The sequence below is a fragment of the Micropterus salmoides genome, unplaced genomic scaffold, assembly GCF_014851395.1.
Source record: "Micropterus salmoides isolate LMB-PRFRI ecotype aquatic unplaced genomic scaffold, ASM1485139v1 Ms_hic_scaffold_11, whole genome shotgun sequence".
NCBI classification, from domain to species: domain Eukaryota; kingdom Metazoa; phylum Chordata; class Actinopteri; order Centrarchiformes; family Centrarchidae; genus Micropterus; species Micropterus salmoides.
Genome location: NW_024040152.1, coordinates 14,572,247 through 14,590,770, shown reverse-complemented (window position 1 = coordinate 14,590,770; position 18,524 = coordinate 14,572,247). Strand labels below are relative to the sequence as shown.

The following is an 18,524-nucleotide window of genomic DNA, read 5'->3' as shown; positions in this document are numbered from 1 at the left end:
GCAGAGGGCAGGGGTGCAGGTGAAAGGAATAGAGGGAGGGACCAATCCAGGCAGAGAGAAAGAGGAGGGGAAAGCTAATAGAAACCAAACATGAGTGGGTGAAACAAAATGGATCCAACCAAGCCCAGGTAAAGTCTACAATTTTATCTTTTAAAAAGCAAAGGTGGTAAGTGAGAGGAGTTGAAAGTGTACAATACTTAAAAGAAGCATTTTACTTCATGTCTTCACTACAGTAAATCACTTTCATGTCAGAGCTGTGTTTATCCATGGACTGTTCTGGGGCATTAGCTTTGTTTATTTACTGAGGTTATACAACTACCAGGAGGTCTGTTTTGATTGTCCCATTATTAATGTTTGTGTGGGTTAAAGTGTTAAAACTGCAATACAATCTAATGTCAATGTACCTGAACTGCGGGATACAGGCAGTGATTGTAAACAGGTATGTCAATGTGATGAAAGCACTTGCGTCAGTCCTTTGATGTTTGACAGTGTAGCATGAGCAGATTATTGTGGTGAACCTGTCCGCAGTGTGTTTGCTCCTGTGAGTGTGTTTGCTTTTGAAATAACTTCTAAAATCTGTATAAAATTATTATTTTTTAAAAATGAATAAATATGAACAACAGTTACAGCAATAATCCCCCCCACTGCACGTACAGTATGTAGCATTATTTAACAGCAGTGACCCAGCAGTGTGTACAAATGGCACTTCTCTAATGGCTCCATCAGGTAATGGTGAAATATTTCCTTGAGATACAGTGGCTTCCAGAGAATGTAGACGCATTCTTCGCTGTAACTTAAATCTGCAGCAGGGCATTCTGTTATGACATTGGATTTGTGGAAACTAATATCAGCTGAGTCCTGGAGTTACACTACGACCCACTCGGCTGTGTAACTGGAGCTGGAGCTGTGTGAAACTATTGGTGTCCTGTTAAATCGGCTTCATTGTCTGTAAGATGCAACAGTAATGATTTCAGCTTCTAATACCTGACTGACTTCTGGTATTTACTGTGTATGTATGACAGTCTTTAGAGAGAACCACACATCTTGGGAATACTTTACTTATTACCATGAGAGCATCCAATTAAACTAAATTGAAATAGTTTTTTAATTCTTTTCAAGACTCACTTATATTTCCTAATTTCTTAACAAATATTTAGCGTTTTATGTCTTTTCTTGTGTTTGATACTGTCATACAATACTACGATTGTGGAGCACTTTGTAACAACCTTTTCTGAAAATCTGCCAATGGATACATCTACTTAACATACTTACTAAATAAAATCTTAAACTAGTGGTTTCCCAGCTTTGGGGTCAGGACAGGCACCAGAGGTTGCAAGATAAATCTGAGGGGTCGCAAAACAGAGTGATCTGGTGGCATTGTAAACAAGCTTAGGTCCCTAGAAATAACATTAAATTACAAATGTTTATTATAGGGATTATAAATTTTATAAAACACAAGCAGTATTCACATAGCTGGTAACAAGCAGACATGCTTTATTTTGAGGGATCAGAATCCGGAAAGGTTGGGAACTACTGTCTTAAATGATTTACTAATGCCATTGTTAACAGTAAGTCAGCTTTTTGTCTTTTGTTGCCATCTGTGTTTGTTTGTTTACTTAGCACTTATAACACTTTAGACCTGAAAAGAAAGTCTCAGGACTGTTTTATAAAGATAACAAAACAAACATTGTCCCTCCATTCCGTCTTACACTCTCCATGCCTCTCTTGTAAAGCTTTTCCTTGAGACAAGCTATTCTCCTTTTCAGCCTCAAACACCTTACTTTGTCAATCATCGACCCTGTGTATTTATCCTCAGCCTCTCCTCAAAATCACCGCATGTAAACAACGTTGGGGGAAATTAATCACTGATGGAAGAAGTATTGCTGCCGTGGCGAGACGGTGCTGACGGGGAGAGGCAGAGGGATATGGAAACCAGAGAGCCAGATGTTGTTGATGCGATGACAGCAGCTGCAGAGATAAACCATCACCACAGGGGGTCAGCAGACAAACACAAGTTCAACACGCTTGGCTATCAGGCAAGTGAAATGGGACAGGAAGGTGAGGGTGGTGGCAGTCTGCTGACATTACCAGTGGTGGAAGTACATTTATTCAAGTACTGTGCAAGTACAGTTTTGAGCTCCTTAACTTGAGTATTTCCATTTTATGCCTTTATGCTTACACTTTATACTTCTACTCCAATACAATTCTAATCATTTTTTTCATCATAGTGCAGCGAGAATCTCGTTTCAGATGCCCATTAATAAAACAAATTTTATACAAGTTGTTTTTCAATTAAAAAGAGGTTGAAATGAGGTTTTAGGACTCAATTATAGATATGAATGTCTTTTTAAGATTTAAAGTTTTGCAGATTAAACCGTTCAATGCTTTATAAAGCTGTTAAAATCAGATCCACTTCGACCAATTACCTCTCAAATTCTGCTTAGACATGATTGCATTAGTGATTAAAATCCTATAATATATATAAAGTACTTTCACTTTTGTTCCTTTTGAATGCAGGACTTTTAAATGTAATATTTTACATTGAGTATCAAGTGTTCAGTTGTTAAAAACTACTGTAGAACTTGACACAAACACAAATCATGGGAACATAAGCGCAGTCTAGTTTCATCGATCCTCTGGTTCTTCCTCATGAAAGGCACAATATGAAAATGAAATGTCTGACTCCATTTTCCATCTCCAGAGGCGCACCAAGCAGAAGGTTGTGACTGACTTTGCAACACTGACTAAGGGAGCATCTGGAGGAGCCAAACCCAGAGCTGCACTGAGACAGGTTCTGTTCAGCCAGGGAGTGTCTGAGAAGAACCTGGCAAATGAGGTATTATGTTGTTTCCTGCTCTTCACACTACATGCTGACAAGGCGTAGAAACAGGTACAGACTTGCTATAATTGTGTCCATGCACTCACACAGCGGAAAAAACTTCAGCACTACTTCTGCTCCGTCGGCATACTTTTGTACATGTAACGTTTGACCACAAGTATTCACAGCTGTTGATTTTGAAGGAATCACTGATTCAGATTTTCCACGTGTGTGTTATTTCTTCCTATCCTTCTGCGTTCTTATTTTTGTCATCCCTAAACCCCCAGGAGCGAGGTCAGCTGGATGTGTTGAAGCAGGATCTATTGGCCTACTCTGTGCCAGTCAGTCTGAAGTGGAGGTGGAATGAGGAAAACCAGGGAACGACGCTGGAGAACAACTGGACGGATATTGTGCACTCTCATTCAGTAAGGGCCCTTACGTGTGGCGGTATTTCTGTATTTTTCTTACTGTCAACAAATCCCATGAAAAGACAAACCAACAATAAATTTAACTGACTAACAATTATTGTCTGTGTATCAAAAGCTGTAGTTTATTCCTCTGTGCCTCTTTTGCCACCATACTACTATGGTGCATGTTATATACTATATGCATGGTATATACTATATCAGCTACTGTAAATGCTCGCATATTAACTCCTGTTTCATTAATGTTTGCTAAGACTTTCAGTGCCCACCTTTTTTAGCATAATAATTTTGGATTTTAAAAAAATACAAAAGTACTTTTTAGTGACCTGTTTTTAAAAAAAAGGAATAATTGGGTTCCAGATACACTGGGAAGTGGGAAAGAACTGAGAGATTATTGTGTTTTGTTCTTTTAATTTGATTTGTAAAAATATAGACTCTCCCCATATCCTTTGAAATGCTTCTCCTGCTCTTACTGTAAAATACCGGCTGTGTATTCACATTTTACACATTATTGAAACATCTCTAACTAGTGTCTCCTTCCCCTCATCCTCTCTCTATTTTTCTGTTTTCTTCTAATGGTCAGACCATGTCAAAGACGCAGAGACACCAACAGGAGGCGCTGTGGGAGTTTGTTCATACTGAGCTCACCTACATCAACAAGCTAATTATCATCCAAGACGTAAGATGTCATTCTTTACCTGCGGTCCTAGTCTCATTTAAATACAGTATTGCTTTTCCACAGGATGTTTAACAAAGCTGTGTCTGCTTTTCACAGCTGGTTATTGCAGCTCTTGTCAACCTGCACCAGCATGGATTTCTCCTGGAGGTCAGTACTGCAGAGCATGCAGCCTCATCTAGATTGGAAACACACAACCCTGCTGCTGCACAACACATACTTCAGCTGCAGGCCTAGTTTCCACTGTTCCACTGCATACCACTGACACACACTGACTGACACAACAACAACATCCGCTCCTGCTGATACAGAATACAACACACAGGCGGAAAATGTAGCAACAACAGATTTCCTTTGAGAAGATGGAAAATAGCAAAAGCAGGGGAGTTCAACTTTTAATAAAATTATTGTGATTTTGGTATGAGTTCCTTCTGTGACAGGTGACCCCTGAGCGGCTTTTCTCCAACCTTCCCGCCATCCTCATCGCACACCAGCTGTTCTGGCAGGAGGTGATTTATCCCATGTTAAAAGAAGTCCGAATGACAGGCCAGCCCTTTGACCCCATAAGGTTAGAGGCTGGTTGCCTGCAGGTATGAACTCACAGTCTGCAAGATACATTACAAACACATTCAGAGGTGTGTTTCTGCCTGCCAGTGGTGGAAAGTAACTTAGTGCATTAACTCAAGTACTTTACTTACACACAGTATTGTGTTGTGGTACTGGTATTTCCATTTTATGCTACTATACTTTTACTATTGTACTTTTTACCCTACTATATCTGACAGCTAACAGAGTAAATAAAACTACCCAACAGCATATAAAACTGTAAATAGCTCAAATTAAAATGCTGCTTACAAGTTAAAGAATCAGCCATCATAATCCAATGTTATGATATGTACTGATATAACAGTTATGTACTTTCACTAAAGTAGTTTTTCTTGCAATTCTCTTTTGATTTACTTTTAAAGAGACTGAATAAACGAAACAAAAGCACCAGCATATGAACACATGGACCTTTTAAAATATATTAAGGTAGGGAATTATAAATAGATAAATGAAATAATATATTACAGGTTGGGAGGCAAAAAAATTACATTGAGAGTAATGTTTATGATGCCTATTTAAACAAAGTCTGGTATGAAGGATGAAACGTGAATAATATTTTAAGTCCATCAGTATATGCATCTGTGAGTAATGTGAGTATATGCATCAAGTTGCATCAATATAAATAAATGCATCAATATAAATGCAACAATATAAATCTGTGAGTATATGCATCAAGTTGTGAGTAATCTTATCTCTCCAACACAGTTCTTTCCTCAGCCATTTCTTAGTTAGGCATTTCAAAGAGCCAGTAGGATTCTCTGGTAGTGTTTATCTATCTTATTTCATTCAAGTTTCACCAGCATACTCTAACTTACTAAGATTTTCTGGATGTGTAGGTTTCGGTCCAAATGCTAGTAGCGGCTAATGTAGCCTCGAGCTGCTGGCCTTAAGCATTGATGAGAAGCAGGCTACGGTAAACTCACATCTTTCCACACCCCCAGATATTTTTGTTTTTAATTTTGTAGTCTTCAGTCTAAACCAATGTTTAGACTTCGCTCAGCTCACTCTGGAGCCAGAAAAGGCCTTTTACAACTTTTTTCATATATGCAGTAGAATACATGTTTTTAAGTAGAATTTTGAATGCAGCACTTACTTACTCGCTTTGGACAAATGTCTCTGCTAAATAGATAAATGAAGGGTTTTTTTGTGCACTTCAGGGAATATCAATCAAACTGGTGTTGGTGTATTCATTTTAAGAATGGCATTTGTTTGTTTTTCCAAATTAACTCTTCAAATGTAAACACATCAGAGGGTTTTCACGTTACCATTAATCATACTTTCCTTTTTTCCCCAGTTCCATGAGCGCTTCTCTTCCTATCAGCATTACTGTTGGGAAGAAGAAAACAACCTTGAGTTCACACGGAGGCAGATGGATAGCAACCCACATTTCCTCACTTTTGTCCAGGTACAGTAAGCAGCAGAGATCCATACATACATGTCTTGAACACAAACACGTGGGCATCCAAGGATGAAAGTTTACCCACATATACTGAAACCCTCTCCCATAAAAATCTCATTATTACATTGAATTCGGTGTAACTGTTCTGTTATTAATGGTGGAACTTTGTGGTTTGTGATGTTTTCATAACCTTGTAGGCGAACTGTCATAGTAGCTTCCTGATGGGCAACCACTTGTCACGCCAACATCTTCTCCAAATGATTCAGACTCAACAGTGGTTTAATGGATTTCTTGTTCACAAAACTGATTACAGGACATTTATCAGAATAGTGACTGCAAGACAAGTACGACTGCACTTCAGAGACAGTTACACAAAACCTGGAAGACTAAAAGCAGGAATTTTTATAGCATTTTGATAGAAACATGGCACCCTACGATTAACAATGATATCTTGTGTATAGAACCAGTTACCACTAGTGTAAATGTGTTTACACTTGCTTTTTCACTTATGTCATACCATCACACTTGTCAACCTCAGTGGGATGTGATAGTTTTTTGTTTAACAACACATTATAAATTACCAGGAAATGGGGGCGTAAAAAGGGGCTGCTCATCCAAATCAAACAAAAGCAAAAACATCTCACTTAACACTTTTTGATTTTGTTTTTTGTAGATATGGTTTTATTTGTCAAGACTTTGGAGGTGAAAGAATAATGTCCTGGTTAATCAGGGTAGTCCACAGACCTCCCTCTCAACAATTTCCATTGCGAAACGATAAATTGACATAAAATTGACACTATTTCATTCAGTGTTCAAGTCACTATGTAATAAAAGTTGTTTCAGTCAAAAGCACTGACTTGAGGCAATGTTCTTGTGTTTTTGTCTTGTTCAGTTTGTGGAGACTCACCATCAGTGTGAGCGGATGCGACTTGGGGACATGCAGGCCAAACCCCACCAGAGGATCACAAAGTACCCTCTCCTGCTCAAGGCCGTACTGAAAACCACCCAGGATCCTCATGTGCAGCTCAAACTTAGAAACATGGTGAGAAACTTTTAAATTGTGAAGGACTATACCATAGCCCTTTCAGGGTTCAGCATATGTGGTTTGTGTCTAAATGCATTTAATGGTAGAGCTTCTGACTTCTCGTAGTTCATTTTATAAACTTACGGTGATCCAGATTTCTTCACGGTATTGAGAACATTCTGAGGAGATGTTTCAGAATTTGACAGGGTTAACAAGATGTTATAACTTGTATGTTATATGTAAAAAAGTTTAGCTTTATTTCTGTTACAGGGGCTGCAACTCCTTTAATATAAATTAGAGTAGTTAATAGATTTTACAAATCCACCGTTAGTCTTTATGAATGAGCATCGTTAAAATGTCTTCTTGCTAAAAATTATGTAAAGATTTTCCAGCCTGAATTATGAACTTTTAAATTGTCAAAGTCCCACTGACTCACATTAACCATCTTCTTCTTGCTCTTCTCCAGTTGTCCAGTGTAAACAGTTTTCTGGAGAGTATCAATGACTACCTGAAGCTAAAAGATGAAAAACTCGCTCTCACCATCTCTGCTCAGAGGGTGGAGGGATACGAGGTGGAGGGAATAAATGAAGAAATTGACAAGGTAAAATATGATTGTTTTCCTTTAAATCCTGTATATTTTGTGGATCACAAACTCAGCTGATATATGCCATTCTTGTGAATGTACTGGAGTCCAAACCTTTTGGTCAACTAGATTGTCAATGGAGGCAGAGCTAATAGTGCAGAAATGGACAAACTATGAGACAATAGGGACAGAAATGTAAAAGGCCCCCCACCTCTTCTACACAGGAGCGAAAGAGACACTCTCTTTGTAGTTGCTTTGTGTCTCATAGTTGTTTTGCGTCTCTTTGTGATCATTTTATATCTGTTTGTAGTTATTTTGTGTCTCATAGTTGTTTTGCGTCTCTTTGTGATCATTTTGTATCTGTTTGTAGTTATTTTGTGTCTCATAGTTGTTTTGCGTCTCTTTGTGATCATGTTGTAGTTATTTTGTGTCTGTTGTAGTTGTTTTGTGTCTCTTTGTAGTTATTTTGTGTCTCATAGTTGTTTTGTGTATCTTTGCAGTTATTTTGTGTCTCATAGTTGTTTTGTATCTGTTGTAGTTATTTTGTGTCTCTTTGTAGTTATTTTGTGTCTCATAGTTGTTTTGCATCTCTTTGTGATCATTTTGTAGTTATTTTGTGTCTCATAGTTGTTTTGCATCTCTTTGTGATCATTTTGTAGTTATTTTGTGTCTCATAGTTGTTTTGCATCTCTTTGTGATCATTTTGTAGTTATTTTGTGTCTCATAGTTGTTTTGTGTCTCTTTGTAGTTATTTTGTGTCTCATAGTTGTTTTGTGTCTCTTTGTAGTTATTTTGTGTCTATTGTAGTTATTCTGTGTCTCTTTGTAGTTATTTTGTGTCTCATAGTTGTTTTGTGTCTCTTTGTAGTTATTTTGTGTCTCATAGTTGTTTTGTGTCTCTTTGTAGTTATTTTGTGTCTATTGTAGTTATTTTGTGTCTCTTTGTAGTTATTTTGTGTCTCATAGTTGTTTTGTGTCTCTTTGTAGTTATTTTGTGTCTCATAGTTGTTTTGTGTCTCTTTGTAGTTATTTTGTGTCTATTGTAGTTATTCTGTGTCTCTTTGTAGTTATTTTGTGTCTCATAGTTGTTTTGTGTCTCTTTGTAGTTATTTTGTGTCTCATAGTTGTTTTGTGTCTCTTTGTAGTTATTTTGTGTCTCATAGTTGTTTTGTGTCTCTTTGTAGTTATTTTGTGTCTATTGTAGTTATTCTGTGTCTCTTTGTAGTTATTTTGTGTCTCATAGTTGTTTTGTGTCTCTTTGTAGTTATTTTGTGTCTCATAGTTGTTTTGTGTCTCTTTGTAGTTATTTTGTGTCTATTGTAGTTATTCTGTGTCTCTTTGTAGTTATTCTGTGTCTCATAGTTGTTTTGTGTCTATTGTAGTTTTTTGTGTCTCTTTGTAGTTATTCTGTGTCTCATAGTTGTTTTGTGTCTCTTTGTAGTTATTTTGTGTCTATTGTAGTTATTTTGTGTCTCATAGTTGTTTTGTGTATCTTTGCAGTTATTTTGTGTCTCATAGTTGTTTTGTGTCTCTTTGTAGTTATTTTGTGTCTATTGTAGTTATTTTGTGTCTCTTTGTAGTTATTTTGTGTCTCATAGTTGTTTTGTGTCTCTTTGTAGTTATTTTGTGTCTATTGTAGTTATTTTGGGTCTCATAGTTGTTTGTGTATCTTTGCAGTTATTTTGTGTCTCATAGTTGTTTTGTGTCTCTTTGTAGTTATTTTGTGTCTATTGTAGTTATTTTGTGTCTCTTTGTAGTTATTTTGTGTCTCATAGTTGTTTTGTGTCTCTTTGTAGTTATTTTGTGTCTCATAGTTGTTTTGTGTCTCTTTATAGTTATTTTGTGTCTATTGTAGTTATTTTGTGTCTCTTTGTAGTTATTCTGTGTCTCATAGTTGTTTTGTGTCTATTGTAGTTTTTTGTGTCTCTTTGTAGTTATTCTGTGTCTCATAGTTGTTTTGTGTCTCTTTGTAGTTATTTTGTGTCTATTGTAGTTATTTTGTGTCTCATAGTTGTTTTGTGTATCTTTGCAGTTATTTTGTGTCTCATAGTTGTTTTGTGTCTATTGTAGTTATTTTGTGTCTCTTTGTAGTTATTTTGTGTCTCATAGTTGTTTTGCATCTCTTTGTGATCATTTTGTAGTTATTTTGTGTCTCATAGTTGTTTTGCATCTCTTTGTGATCATTTTGTGTCTCAAAGTTGTTTTGTGTCTATTGTAGTTATTTTTTGTCTCTTTGTAGTTATTTTGTGTCTCATAGTTGTTTTGTGTTTCTTGTAGTTGTTTTGTATCTCTATATAGTCGTATCGTATCTATGTAATCATTTTGCATTTCTTTGCAGTTGCTTTGTGTCTCTTGTAGTTGCTTTGCTTCTCTTTGTAGATGTTAGATTGACTTTCCAACAAGACACATTAATCCTTCATGACCATTTTGGCCTCAGGGTCTTTGCCCAGTAATCCATACATGTGGAGAGGTACATGTAAAATAATAATGTTAATAATAATAATAATAATAATGTTACTAAATGACAGCATTTAGCCCTGTGATTGACATCTTGCCCAATACCAGCAGGGATTGGCTTCAGTCCCACTAAATGATAAGTGGTTATATCTAATGGATGGATGGATAATAGCATTTATCATACCGCATGGGTACTGTAATTTTTTTGCTGCTACAAAAAACCCCAATAACAATAACGACATACTGTAATAAAATACACAATAGAGTGTTTATCAAAACAGACTCTATAGCATATAGAGTATTTAATATTCACAAAATGAACAATTAATAATGAGTGCAATGGTTTATTAGTTATCAGTGGTCTACAAAAACAGTTTCTTGTTTCTTTCTTTTTCCTTAAAATTGTATAAAGGAAACAGGATGTGAGAGTTCATTCAAGATGTGAGAGTTTACATGTCAGGCTATATTAACAATATTGAACATTATAGATTTCTGCCAAAATAAACTCTAATTCTATTCACTCTAATATGTTGATGATCATGATGGATTTCCTTTGACAGCATGTCCGAGTGTTCTGCCAGTTTGACCTTACATGCCCCATCAGGGGAGTAGGTTCTGAAGTCGTACGTAAGCTGCTGCTGGAGGAGAACTTGAAGATTCGGGGGAGAAAAGACAGCAAGGTTAGCAGAGCCAGTGCACTCAGTTACTGGATATTTAAATCTGTCTCTTCAGAACATCGTTGTCATTACTTTTTTGACTTTCATATGTTTCCTTTCACGTGGTGTGATGCAGCTGGAGGTGGTGGCTCTACTTTTCTCTGATGTGCTTCTAATGACCAAAGTCCAGAAGAAAGGAGAGCGGCTGAAGGTAGTTCGACCTCCTCTGGCCCTCGACAGAACGTACTGCATTGCACTGAAGGATGGCTGTGAGTAACACTTCCAGACAAGATATAAGATATACATTGGATTCTGTGTAAATATACATATTATAAATCCCATAATCATTCCTCCTCTTCTGTTAGGTTCATTTGTTCTCGTGGAGGTAGGTGAGCTTAAGAGTGCTATGAATGTCTACATATTTGTAGCCAGCAGCTCAGAGAGCTGCTCCACATGGGTTTCCACCATCCACCAGGCAAAGGTAAAAACTGACTAGATCTTTTGAAATGATAGTAGTCTAATTTAACTTACTATGACATGCTATCACGTTGGCTCTATGGAAATGTCCACATGACAGTCGATTCTCTGCCCAATGCTTTGTTCCAGACTGAAATATGTCAGCAACTACTGGATGGATTGCCATTAAATTTTATACTGACTTTTTCTCGTACACCACCAGCAAGTTTTAACTTATGTAATGAAATATATTGAACTCTTCTGCATCAACTGGCACAACACATTTATACAGACATAATTCCTAGAGGATGATTCCTAAAGACTTTGGGGATCCCCTAACTTTTCTTTTAGTGCCACCATGAGGTTGCCATTTTGGTTTAGAATGCAACATTTTGCACTTGCAAAATTAGTAATATTCCCATCAGCCTTTGCTGTGATTAGTGCTAATTAGCAAATACTGACAGGCTGATCTAAGATGGTGAATATGGTAAACATTACACATTGTTGTTCACACAGTTCATTTGATGAAGTACTTGCATAATTCTTGAAATTTTGAATGAAAATTGTGTCCACATGGTTGAATTAACTTAATGTGAGTCTCTTTGGGAAAAAGCATCAGCTAAATACAGTCATTTAATTTAATCTAATTTTAAGCATCTTATCATGCGGATGTTAGCATTTAGCTCAAAGCATCAATGTGTCTAAGTACAGTCTCAGTCTAGCATGGCTGTGGACTCTTAGTCCTGTTATTTGAAACATTACAAATAATATACTAATTCACTGTTGAATGCATTATTCATTTCATCTCTGTCGTATGTTGCCAGGAAACATTGAGAAACATGAGAGAGAAAGAGAGCAACAGACAACAGGAATACTGGAAAATCCAGCAATTGGAGGCCAAACCTGTTACAGAAGTCAAGACGGATGATATGGAGACTGAAGAACAACCTTTTACACAATCAAGAGAAGAGACTTTTGTGGATGAACTTACTGTGGAAGCAGAGCAACAGTATCAACTTCCAGATGATGTAACCACAAACAACGCTGTATCTTTTTTGCAATCCCAGCCCATTGACGGAAATTGTAAATTAGCGCGTAAGAACATTGCTGGTCGGCAACAAGCAGTCAAAGGATATGAATGGATAGAAATGGGAGTGAAAGGAGAACACACAGAGATCTACACAGAGGAAGAAGAGAAAATGGTTGAAACCCTCATGGTAAAGGAGCGAAGGGTCACCTGGAACCACAGGGGGCGATCTGCCCCTAACCTGGATCATTTCACACACAGTAATGCAGCGGATCATTTAAGATGCAACACAACTGGACCACGTGTTCTCTTAGTAGGTGAATATCCAGATGTTGACTACCCAATGAATGAAGATAGTACTTCACAACCTCTTTACCAGCCAACAATATCCAGGCAGGGGCCTGAGTTTTTAGGAGTACCGGAAGAGGGAGTAATATCATCAAAGAAAGACAATGATTCTCAGTCTGTGAACCAGAACACCTGGAGAAATTCCAGCTTCAGCCAGTCTGGAGACACAGAGACATCTCCAGAGGCTTGGGCTTTCTCCAAAAAGTTGAGATCACCCGTTTTACGGAGGAGGAGGCCAATCTCCTCCTCTCAGGGCTCCACTACTCAGACATCTACGCAGTTCTTCCAGGGGTCCGCACATGATGTGTCTGCTTTAAACAACTACTCTTTCTCCATCTCAGACCACAACCTAAATATCAAGAGAAACTCTGTTCCTTCTGGCCAAACCTCAGATACACACCTTGTGCTAAAGCTGAGCTCCCTGAAGCAGAATCCAGATATGTTTTGGAAGATGCATGATAGAGTCTCCCCTGACCCCCAAACACAGTCTGAATCTGAACTGCCAGATCCTAACCTCTATGAAAAACATCCCACAATGAAAACTCAAAGGAGTGCCTCCATTCCTAATATTGTCATTGAAGGAGGCCATGGTCTGCACTCCAGTAGTATGTACACATTACATCAAGCAGAGAATGCACAATTTCCCACCTCCAAACATCCAAATCCAAATGGACATCCTTCCCCTCTGGAGAGTCTTTTGGAAAGAGCCAAAGGCAGAGAGAGGGACAAAGGTGGATTAAAAACAAACAAGGGTTTGAAAATCAACAATTTCAGGTCAATAAATCCTCCTCCTTCCCCCTCATTTTCCACCACACCATCACCATCCCCCAGTGATGGAGACAGAGATGCCGAGTGGGAGGAGGTGGAGCTAATGAGGCACAAGGCCCTCACAGTGAGTAAAGGATGGAAGGAGCAGCTGGTGGACGGAGATGAAGATGAGAAGAGGGACAGGTTAGTATGACAAAGTGTCCTTTACTTTTACATGTGTTTCATTGTTTGTCTAATTAACGTGTTGTGTAATTAATATATAAAATCAAATCCATTATTTTGGTAGATCACTTTCTTAATTCCCAGAGGGAAAAGGGATTTGGTTAGCCATGTACAGTAAAAAGACTTGTTACGATGGGTGACAAATCAACGACATGCTTCTACTACAATACTACCTCAAAAACTGACATATTTCCAAGACAGCCTATGTGTAGTCAAGAAGCCCACCAAGCCACTAATTAAAAAAAAAAACAATAAATACAAAAGAAAAATTAATAAATGTAATTTTTTCAAACAAGTGATTCACATATAGTAAGAATTATGTGAAAAATACACCCAGTATCAGGAAAAAAACATGTAAATATCACACATCATTCATTTAAAATGTGACTCAAGAGTGGCACATTAGGTTATCTTTTCAGTCTTTGCACCTCAGAGCAGACGTTTATTTGAATAACATAGAGCAAGTAGAGACAGATAGAATACATGTCCTTTATGCGGGCTACATGTATATGTAATTGGGGAATGTATTTTTAAACTGTCAAATCTTTGGTAGTGAAATGAGTTTTCAGTGTTGAGTAGGCTGGTAATGGACTGTTCTATGAGAATGGAAACTTAAAATTACCCTGGGTTTTTCACGTTTCTAACCACAAAGCGCTGTGCATCCTTAAGTCCTAATAAACATGTTTAATGTATTTTGTATTCTATAAAACATATGATAAAATGTTTTTCAATATTTTAAATTGTGGATTGTTTACACCAGAAACTCCACAAGACACTTTTAACAGTTTATTTGTTACACTGTCTAGATTTTCATTCTCATTTTCAATTTTAAACTTTTAATAAATAGCCTATTTAATTACTTATTACTTGCACTATACAATGTATTTATCAGAGCGTTATTTAAGTTCTTTGTTTATTTAAATGTTCTCATGATATTTTGAATCCCATGTATATTGTAGTAAATACTGTAATGTGCATGCCAGTACTCTATTTAGGTATTTTATACTCTTTGCTTCTTAAACAGCATTTGGTCTATGTAGTTAGAATATTAAAGAGTGGAAGGAAATGTGAACCTGAACAATTTAAATATTCGGTAGTAGGGAAATTACTTGCGCAACAAATGTTATAAAATAGTCAGTTTTGACCTTCTGTTTTCATTTCTCTTTTTCTTCAGCGTTGTCTTTACGGAAGGTGTGAATGTGGACTGGTCAGGTTGGTGCTTTGATGATGATGAAGTCATGGATCATTTACAACCTGAAGCCGAGGGGCTTCTGGAGGGCATCAGCCGGTCTTTGGCCTTTTTGGACCCCTATGAACCTCAAGAGCAAGAAAATGGGGAGTGTAGTCAGGTGTAGCTCTGAAGCCCGTAGTCACTAAGTGGATACAAAACTAGACTGCCAGTCAACAACTTATTATGCAAACTCAAAATTCAGTCCATGACTATGAACTCCAGAGCGACAAATTAACAAGGATGGAAGTAGTTAAAATGGAAATAGTTTTCTTTTTCTCAATATATGGCCAATAATGATTTTGTAATTAATGTAAAATAATGTAATATAGTTTTTTTTATAATAAACATTTTGGTTTGTTTAAATATAATGAAACATTATTTTTTACTGTGTATATTATTTATATGAGTAATTATTGTACTTTGTCATTGACCTGATAGTTTCAGAGTGTATATATAATGTAATAAAGAAGATTTACTTCTGTTAAATTTACTTTATTTGTGAAACATTTTATTGTCAACACTCTATGGAAACAAAATTCTCAAATTCAGTAATATAACTGAAAGCAATTACAAAGATAATATACAACATTTCAAATTCAACAACAGTTCTGCTACATGTCAGCTCTGGATATCATTGTATTTACAAAAGTTGTGCAAACAAGTCTCCCAACATATTCCACGCATGAAGAAGATAGTCACTTCAGTTTAGCAATGTGAGATCTTTCCTGCGATGCCTCTGCTTTAATGTGTCTTTACTTTTTCACTTGGCTCCTCTCTCTCGCCTCCCGCTCATTGGAGGTGGTGTGAACAATTGTCTCCAGTGCAGGGTACTGAAAGAGCCTTTTCCTCTGTGGGAGAAAGAGATGCAGAATTTTTTTTAATGCATTTTTATATACATATAATCATGAGAAATCAGTTAATTAGGTATGGTCATTTCTTTCTAGTGAAACTCATTCAAAGCATTTTCTGGAATTAAGCGTCGAAACAGACAATAATCATTGTAAGATTTTGCATCTTTCATGGGGGAAAAAATATTACTAAGAAATTTCAAAATCGAAATAATCCCAGACAACTGTCTTTCTTTTTCCATTCTTACCCCTCCCCCCCCAATTTTTTATTTTTTGCAGTAAAATTTAATAAAAGGTGAAATGAATTTTGAAACGACAGTAATTTTCACAGTGCTGTGAACTACAGGTCTTTACCCTTTGGTGGTTCTTGTACATCTGAGCCAAAACCAGCAGCAGAACAATGAGGAGAAAGCTGAGGCCGACTATGGCAGCAGTGTTATGTGAGACGCCTGACGACTTTTCTCCATTCAGACCACCTGCGGGGAAAAAAGAAATTGCCTATAAAAACAGTCAGATAAAGGCACAATGTGACAATGTGTGATTTTATAATAAAGCATTTAAATAGAGAAAAATCAAGAGAAAGCTTACTCATCAGTGGAATGTGGTATGTTACATTTCCCAAAATGCCCTCTTTCCCGTGGAAACGACATGCCCATTCGCCCCAGTTCTCGTCAGACACTTTGCTTATCTTCAGAGTCTTCCCCTTCTGGATGGAACCAACTGACTGGGTGCCGTTGAGGTCATAGACCATTTGAACCCACTCATATTTGGTGACCTCGCTCGCGTCGGTCAGCTGGCAGGTCAGCGTCACGGAGTCTTTTTGCTTTGATGGGATGCTGCTGTCAACTGAGAGAAAAACAAGACAATACATTTTATTGAATTATTATTGACGACAAAAAAAGTGTATTTTTTTATCCAAGCTTATACTGAATCCATGTAAACTTACTTTTGGCTACGACAAGCTGCATATTTCGAGTCACCCGTTGTCCTTCTATGGTCCCAGCGCATTGGTACCGGCCCTCATCCTCAAATGCAACCTCTTTCAAACTGGCAGACTTTTCCCAGGGGAGCTGGGAGGATGGCAGGGATGGAGAGAAAGAGGCAGGAAGGCGACCAGGAGCAGGTTTAAAAAGAAACTTAGCTTTCAGTTTCTCCCAGACTGTGTGAGAGGGGATTAAACCAGGGGAAAACACACAAGGGAGTGTGACTGCAGATCCCACAGCGGCATACACTTTAGTATTGTCTTCGGATGGTTGGATGATTCCTGTGAGAGAAAGGGAGTTCATTATTACATTAAAAAGGATAAATCAAACATTTGTTCAACGTAATTGTAGATCTCTTTTGCTCAGAATCGTACCCTTCACAGTCAGAGTTGCTGAAGCTTGCTCCTCTTTGCCCTGGTAGCCCACGACACAGGTCCAGTTTCCTGTCAGTCTCGCAGTTGCCTTTTCTTTCAGACTGTTTGAGGTGATTCCAGTCTGAGGCACCAATGGGCTGTTGTTTAACATCCACTTGAAAGTGGCTCCGTGAGGCCAAGGAGTCACGTCACATCTGACTGAAACATCGTTGCCCCATATGGGAAAGGATGGAGAGACGGACACTGTAAAGGATACAGGCAAGGATGAGATTATTGACATATATTGCAGATCATTTCTGATCCAGACATACATGTTCCAATGTTAGACAATCAAAACATCAGGGGTCTCAAGGCTGTGTATGAGTTTCTTACCTTTAATGATTCTGAGCATGACCATGTTTTCAGTCACCTCGTCTCCATGTTCCACCCGGCAAGAGTACATTCCTCCATCCTTCTCTGTCACACTGTTGATTTGCAGGCTGTAATCACCTCTTTCAAACAGGGAGTGAGGGCATCGCGCGCGTGGGTTCCCTTTCTGTGACCAGCTAGAACCCCAGTATTGCAGACCGCTCTTTTGCTTTCTCCAAACAGTGCTGTGGAAAGAAGTGTCACAAACAATCCAGCGTCATCAGCATGTCAATACAAGTCTTTGGTTTGAAGTTAATGGAGCGTGGGATTGGAAGGAAATACAGGGATTTGAGGGTGTTTGGAGCTGGAGAGATAAAGGAAAGGGAAAGGCTGTTGACAAGAGGAGGCAGCAAACAAAACAGTCATCTTACCCTTTGTCGGATTTACTCCAGATGATGGCGGGGGGAAAAGGGGACGAAGGGCTACATTTGCAGGGTAGTACAGCCTGAGAGCCTTCTTCAGCAAGCACCTCAGTTACCTCACACTGAGCCCCTGAGGAAGAACATGAAAAAAATCACGTTAGACAGAAATGTGGGGGGGAAATGCATCTGAGGGATGTTTTATCACCAATAACTAAACCTAAAATCATAAATTTACCTGTCAGAAGGAAGCTAATTGCCCCAAAGATGAAATACTCCAACTGCATCTTTTTGCTGCTTCTGTTTTTGTTATGAAGCACTGCTGTTAAAATGTGTTTCCTCTTGAATGTCGATCTGCTCTGTTTTCCACTCACTCACTAATGTCTTTCTGCTTGCTTGATGTGTTCTCTCATGTGTGTTTGTGAGTTGAGTTGATGAGGTATATATATGAGCCCGTGGGTGCTGATGGGGCGGAGTGTCTGGTAGTTCCTCTGCTGATCACGTGACTTCAGCTACAAGCTGGGCTTTGATGTGGTCTCTCTGTGTCAGCCTGGAAACTGTAACAGAGAGACATGTAAACAGGGAGACCCACTTCCTCCCACGGATTCTCTCTACTTCACTGTTTCCTTCTTCACATCAAATACATTTTGTAACTGTATGTAACATTATGCAACTTGCAAGCCAAAGCATACACAAGATACACACACAGTACAAGACCAAGTACACTTGCATCTACAGTAAGACATACTGTATTTGTACCTCAAAATAAAGTTAATTTTAAGAAATGCTTTTATGCCAAATAAGCAGTATGCTACATTACAATTATTATGTTTGCAATTATTATATTTTGTTGTTTA

The 18,524-nt window shown here is 37.9% G+C and overlaps 2 protein-coding genes across 2 annotated transcripts; one reads left to right on the top strand and one right to left on the bottom strand.

Moving 5' to 3' along the window:
• The first annotated feature begins 5 nt into the window (after positions 1–5).
• plekhg6 (pleckstrin homology domain containing, family G (with RhoGef domain) member 6) lies at positions 6–15,185 on the top strand. Its single transcript, XM_038711136.1, has 15 exons — positions 6–128; positions 1,817–2,036; positions 2,702–2,836; positions 3,106–3,243; positions 3,827–3,922; positions 4,019–4,069; positions 4,360–4,509; positions 5,820–5,930; positions 6,817–6,966; positions 7,415–7,549; positions 10,548–10,667; positions 10,780–10,912; positions 11,009–11,124; positions 11,924–13,425; positions 14,639–15,185. The coding sequence occupies exons 2-15, from the start codon at positions 1,869–1,871 to the stop codon at positions 14,817–14,819; spliced, it is 3,186 nt and encodes a 1,061-aa protein (XP_038567064.1). The 5' UTR covers positions 6–128; positions 1,817–1,868; the 3' UTR covers positions 14,820–15,185.
• On the bottom strand, positions 14,970–18,134 carry LOC119897440 (lymphocyte activation gene 3 protein-like). Its single transcript, XM_038711137.1, has 8 exons — positions 17,906–18,134; positions 17,680–17,800; positions 17,273–17,493; positions 16,901–17,143; positions 16,490–16,807; positions 16,132–16,389; positions 15,898–16,019; positions 14,970–15,543 (listed from the first exon to the last, which is right to left on the bottom strand). Exons 1-8 carry the CDS (start codon positions 17,952–17,954, stop codon positions 15,448–15,450), a joined length of 1,428 nt encoding a protein of 475 aa, XP_038567065.1. The 5' UTR covers positions 17,955–18,134; the 3' UTR covers positions 14,970–15,447.
• Between the last annotated feature and the right edge of the window lie 390 nt (positions 18,135–18,524).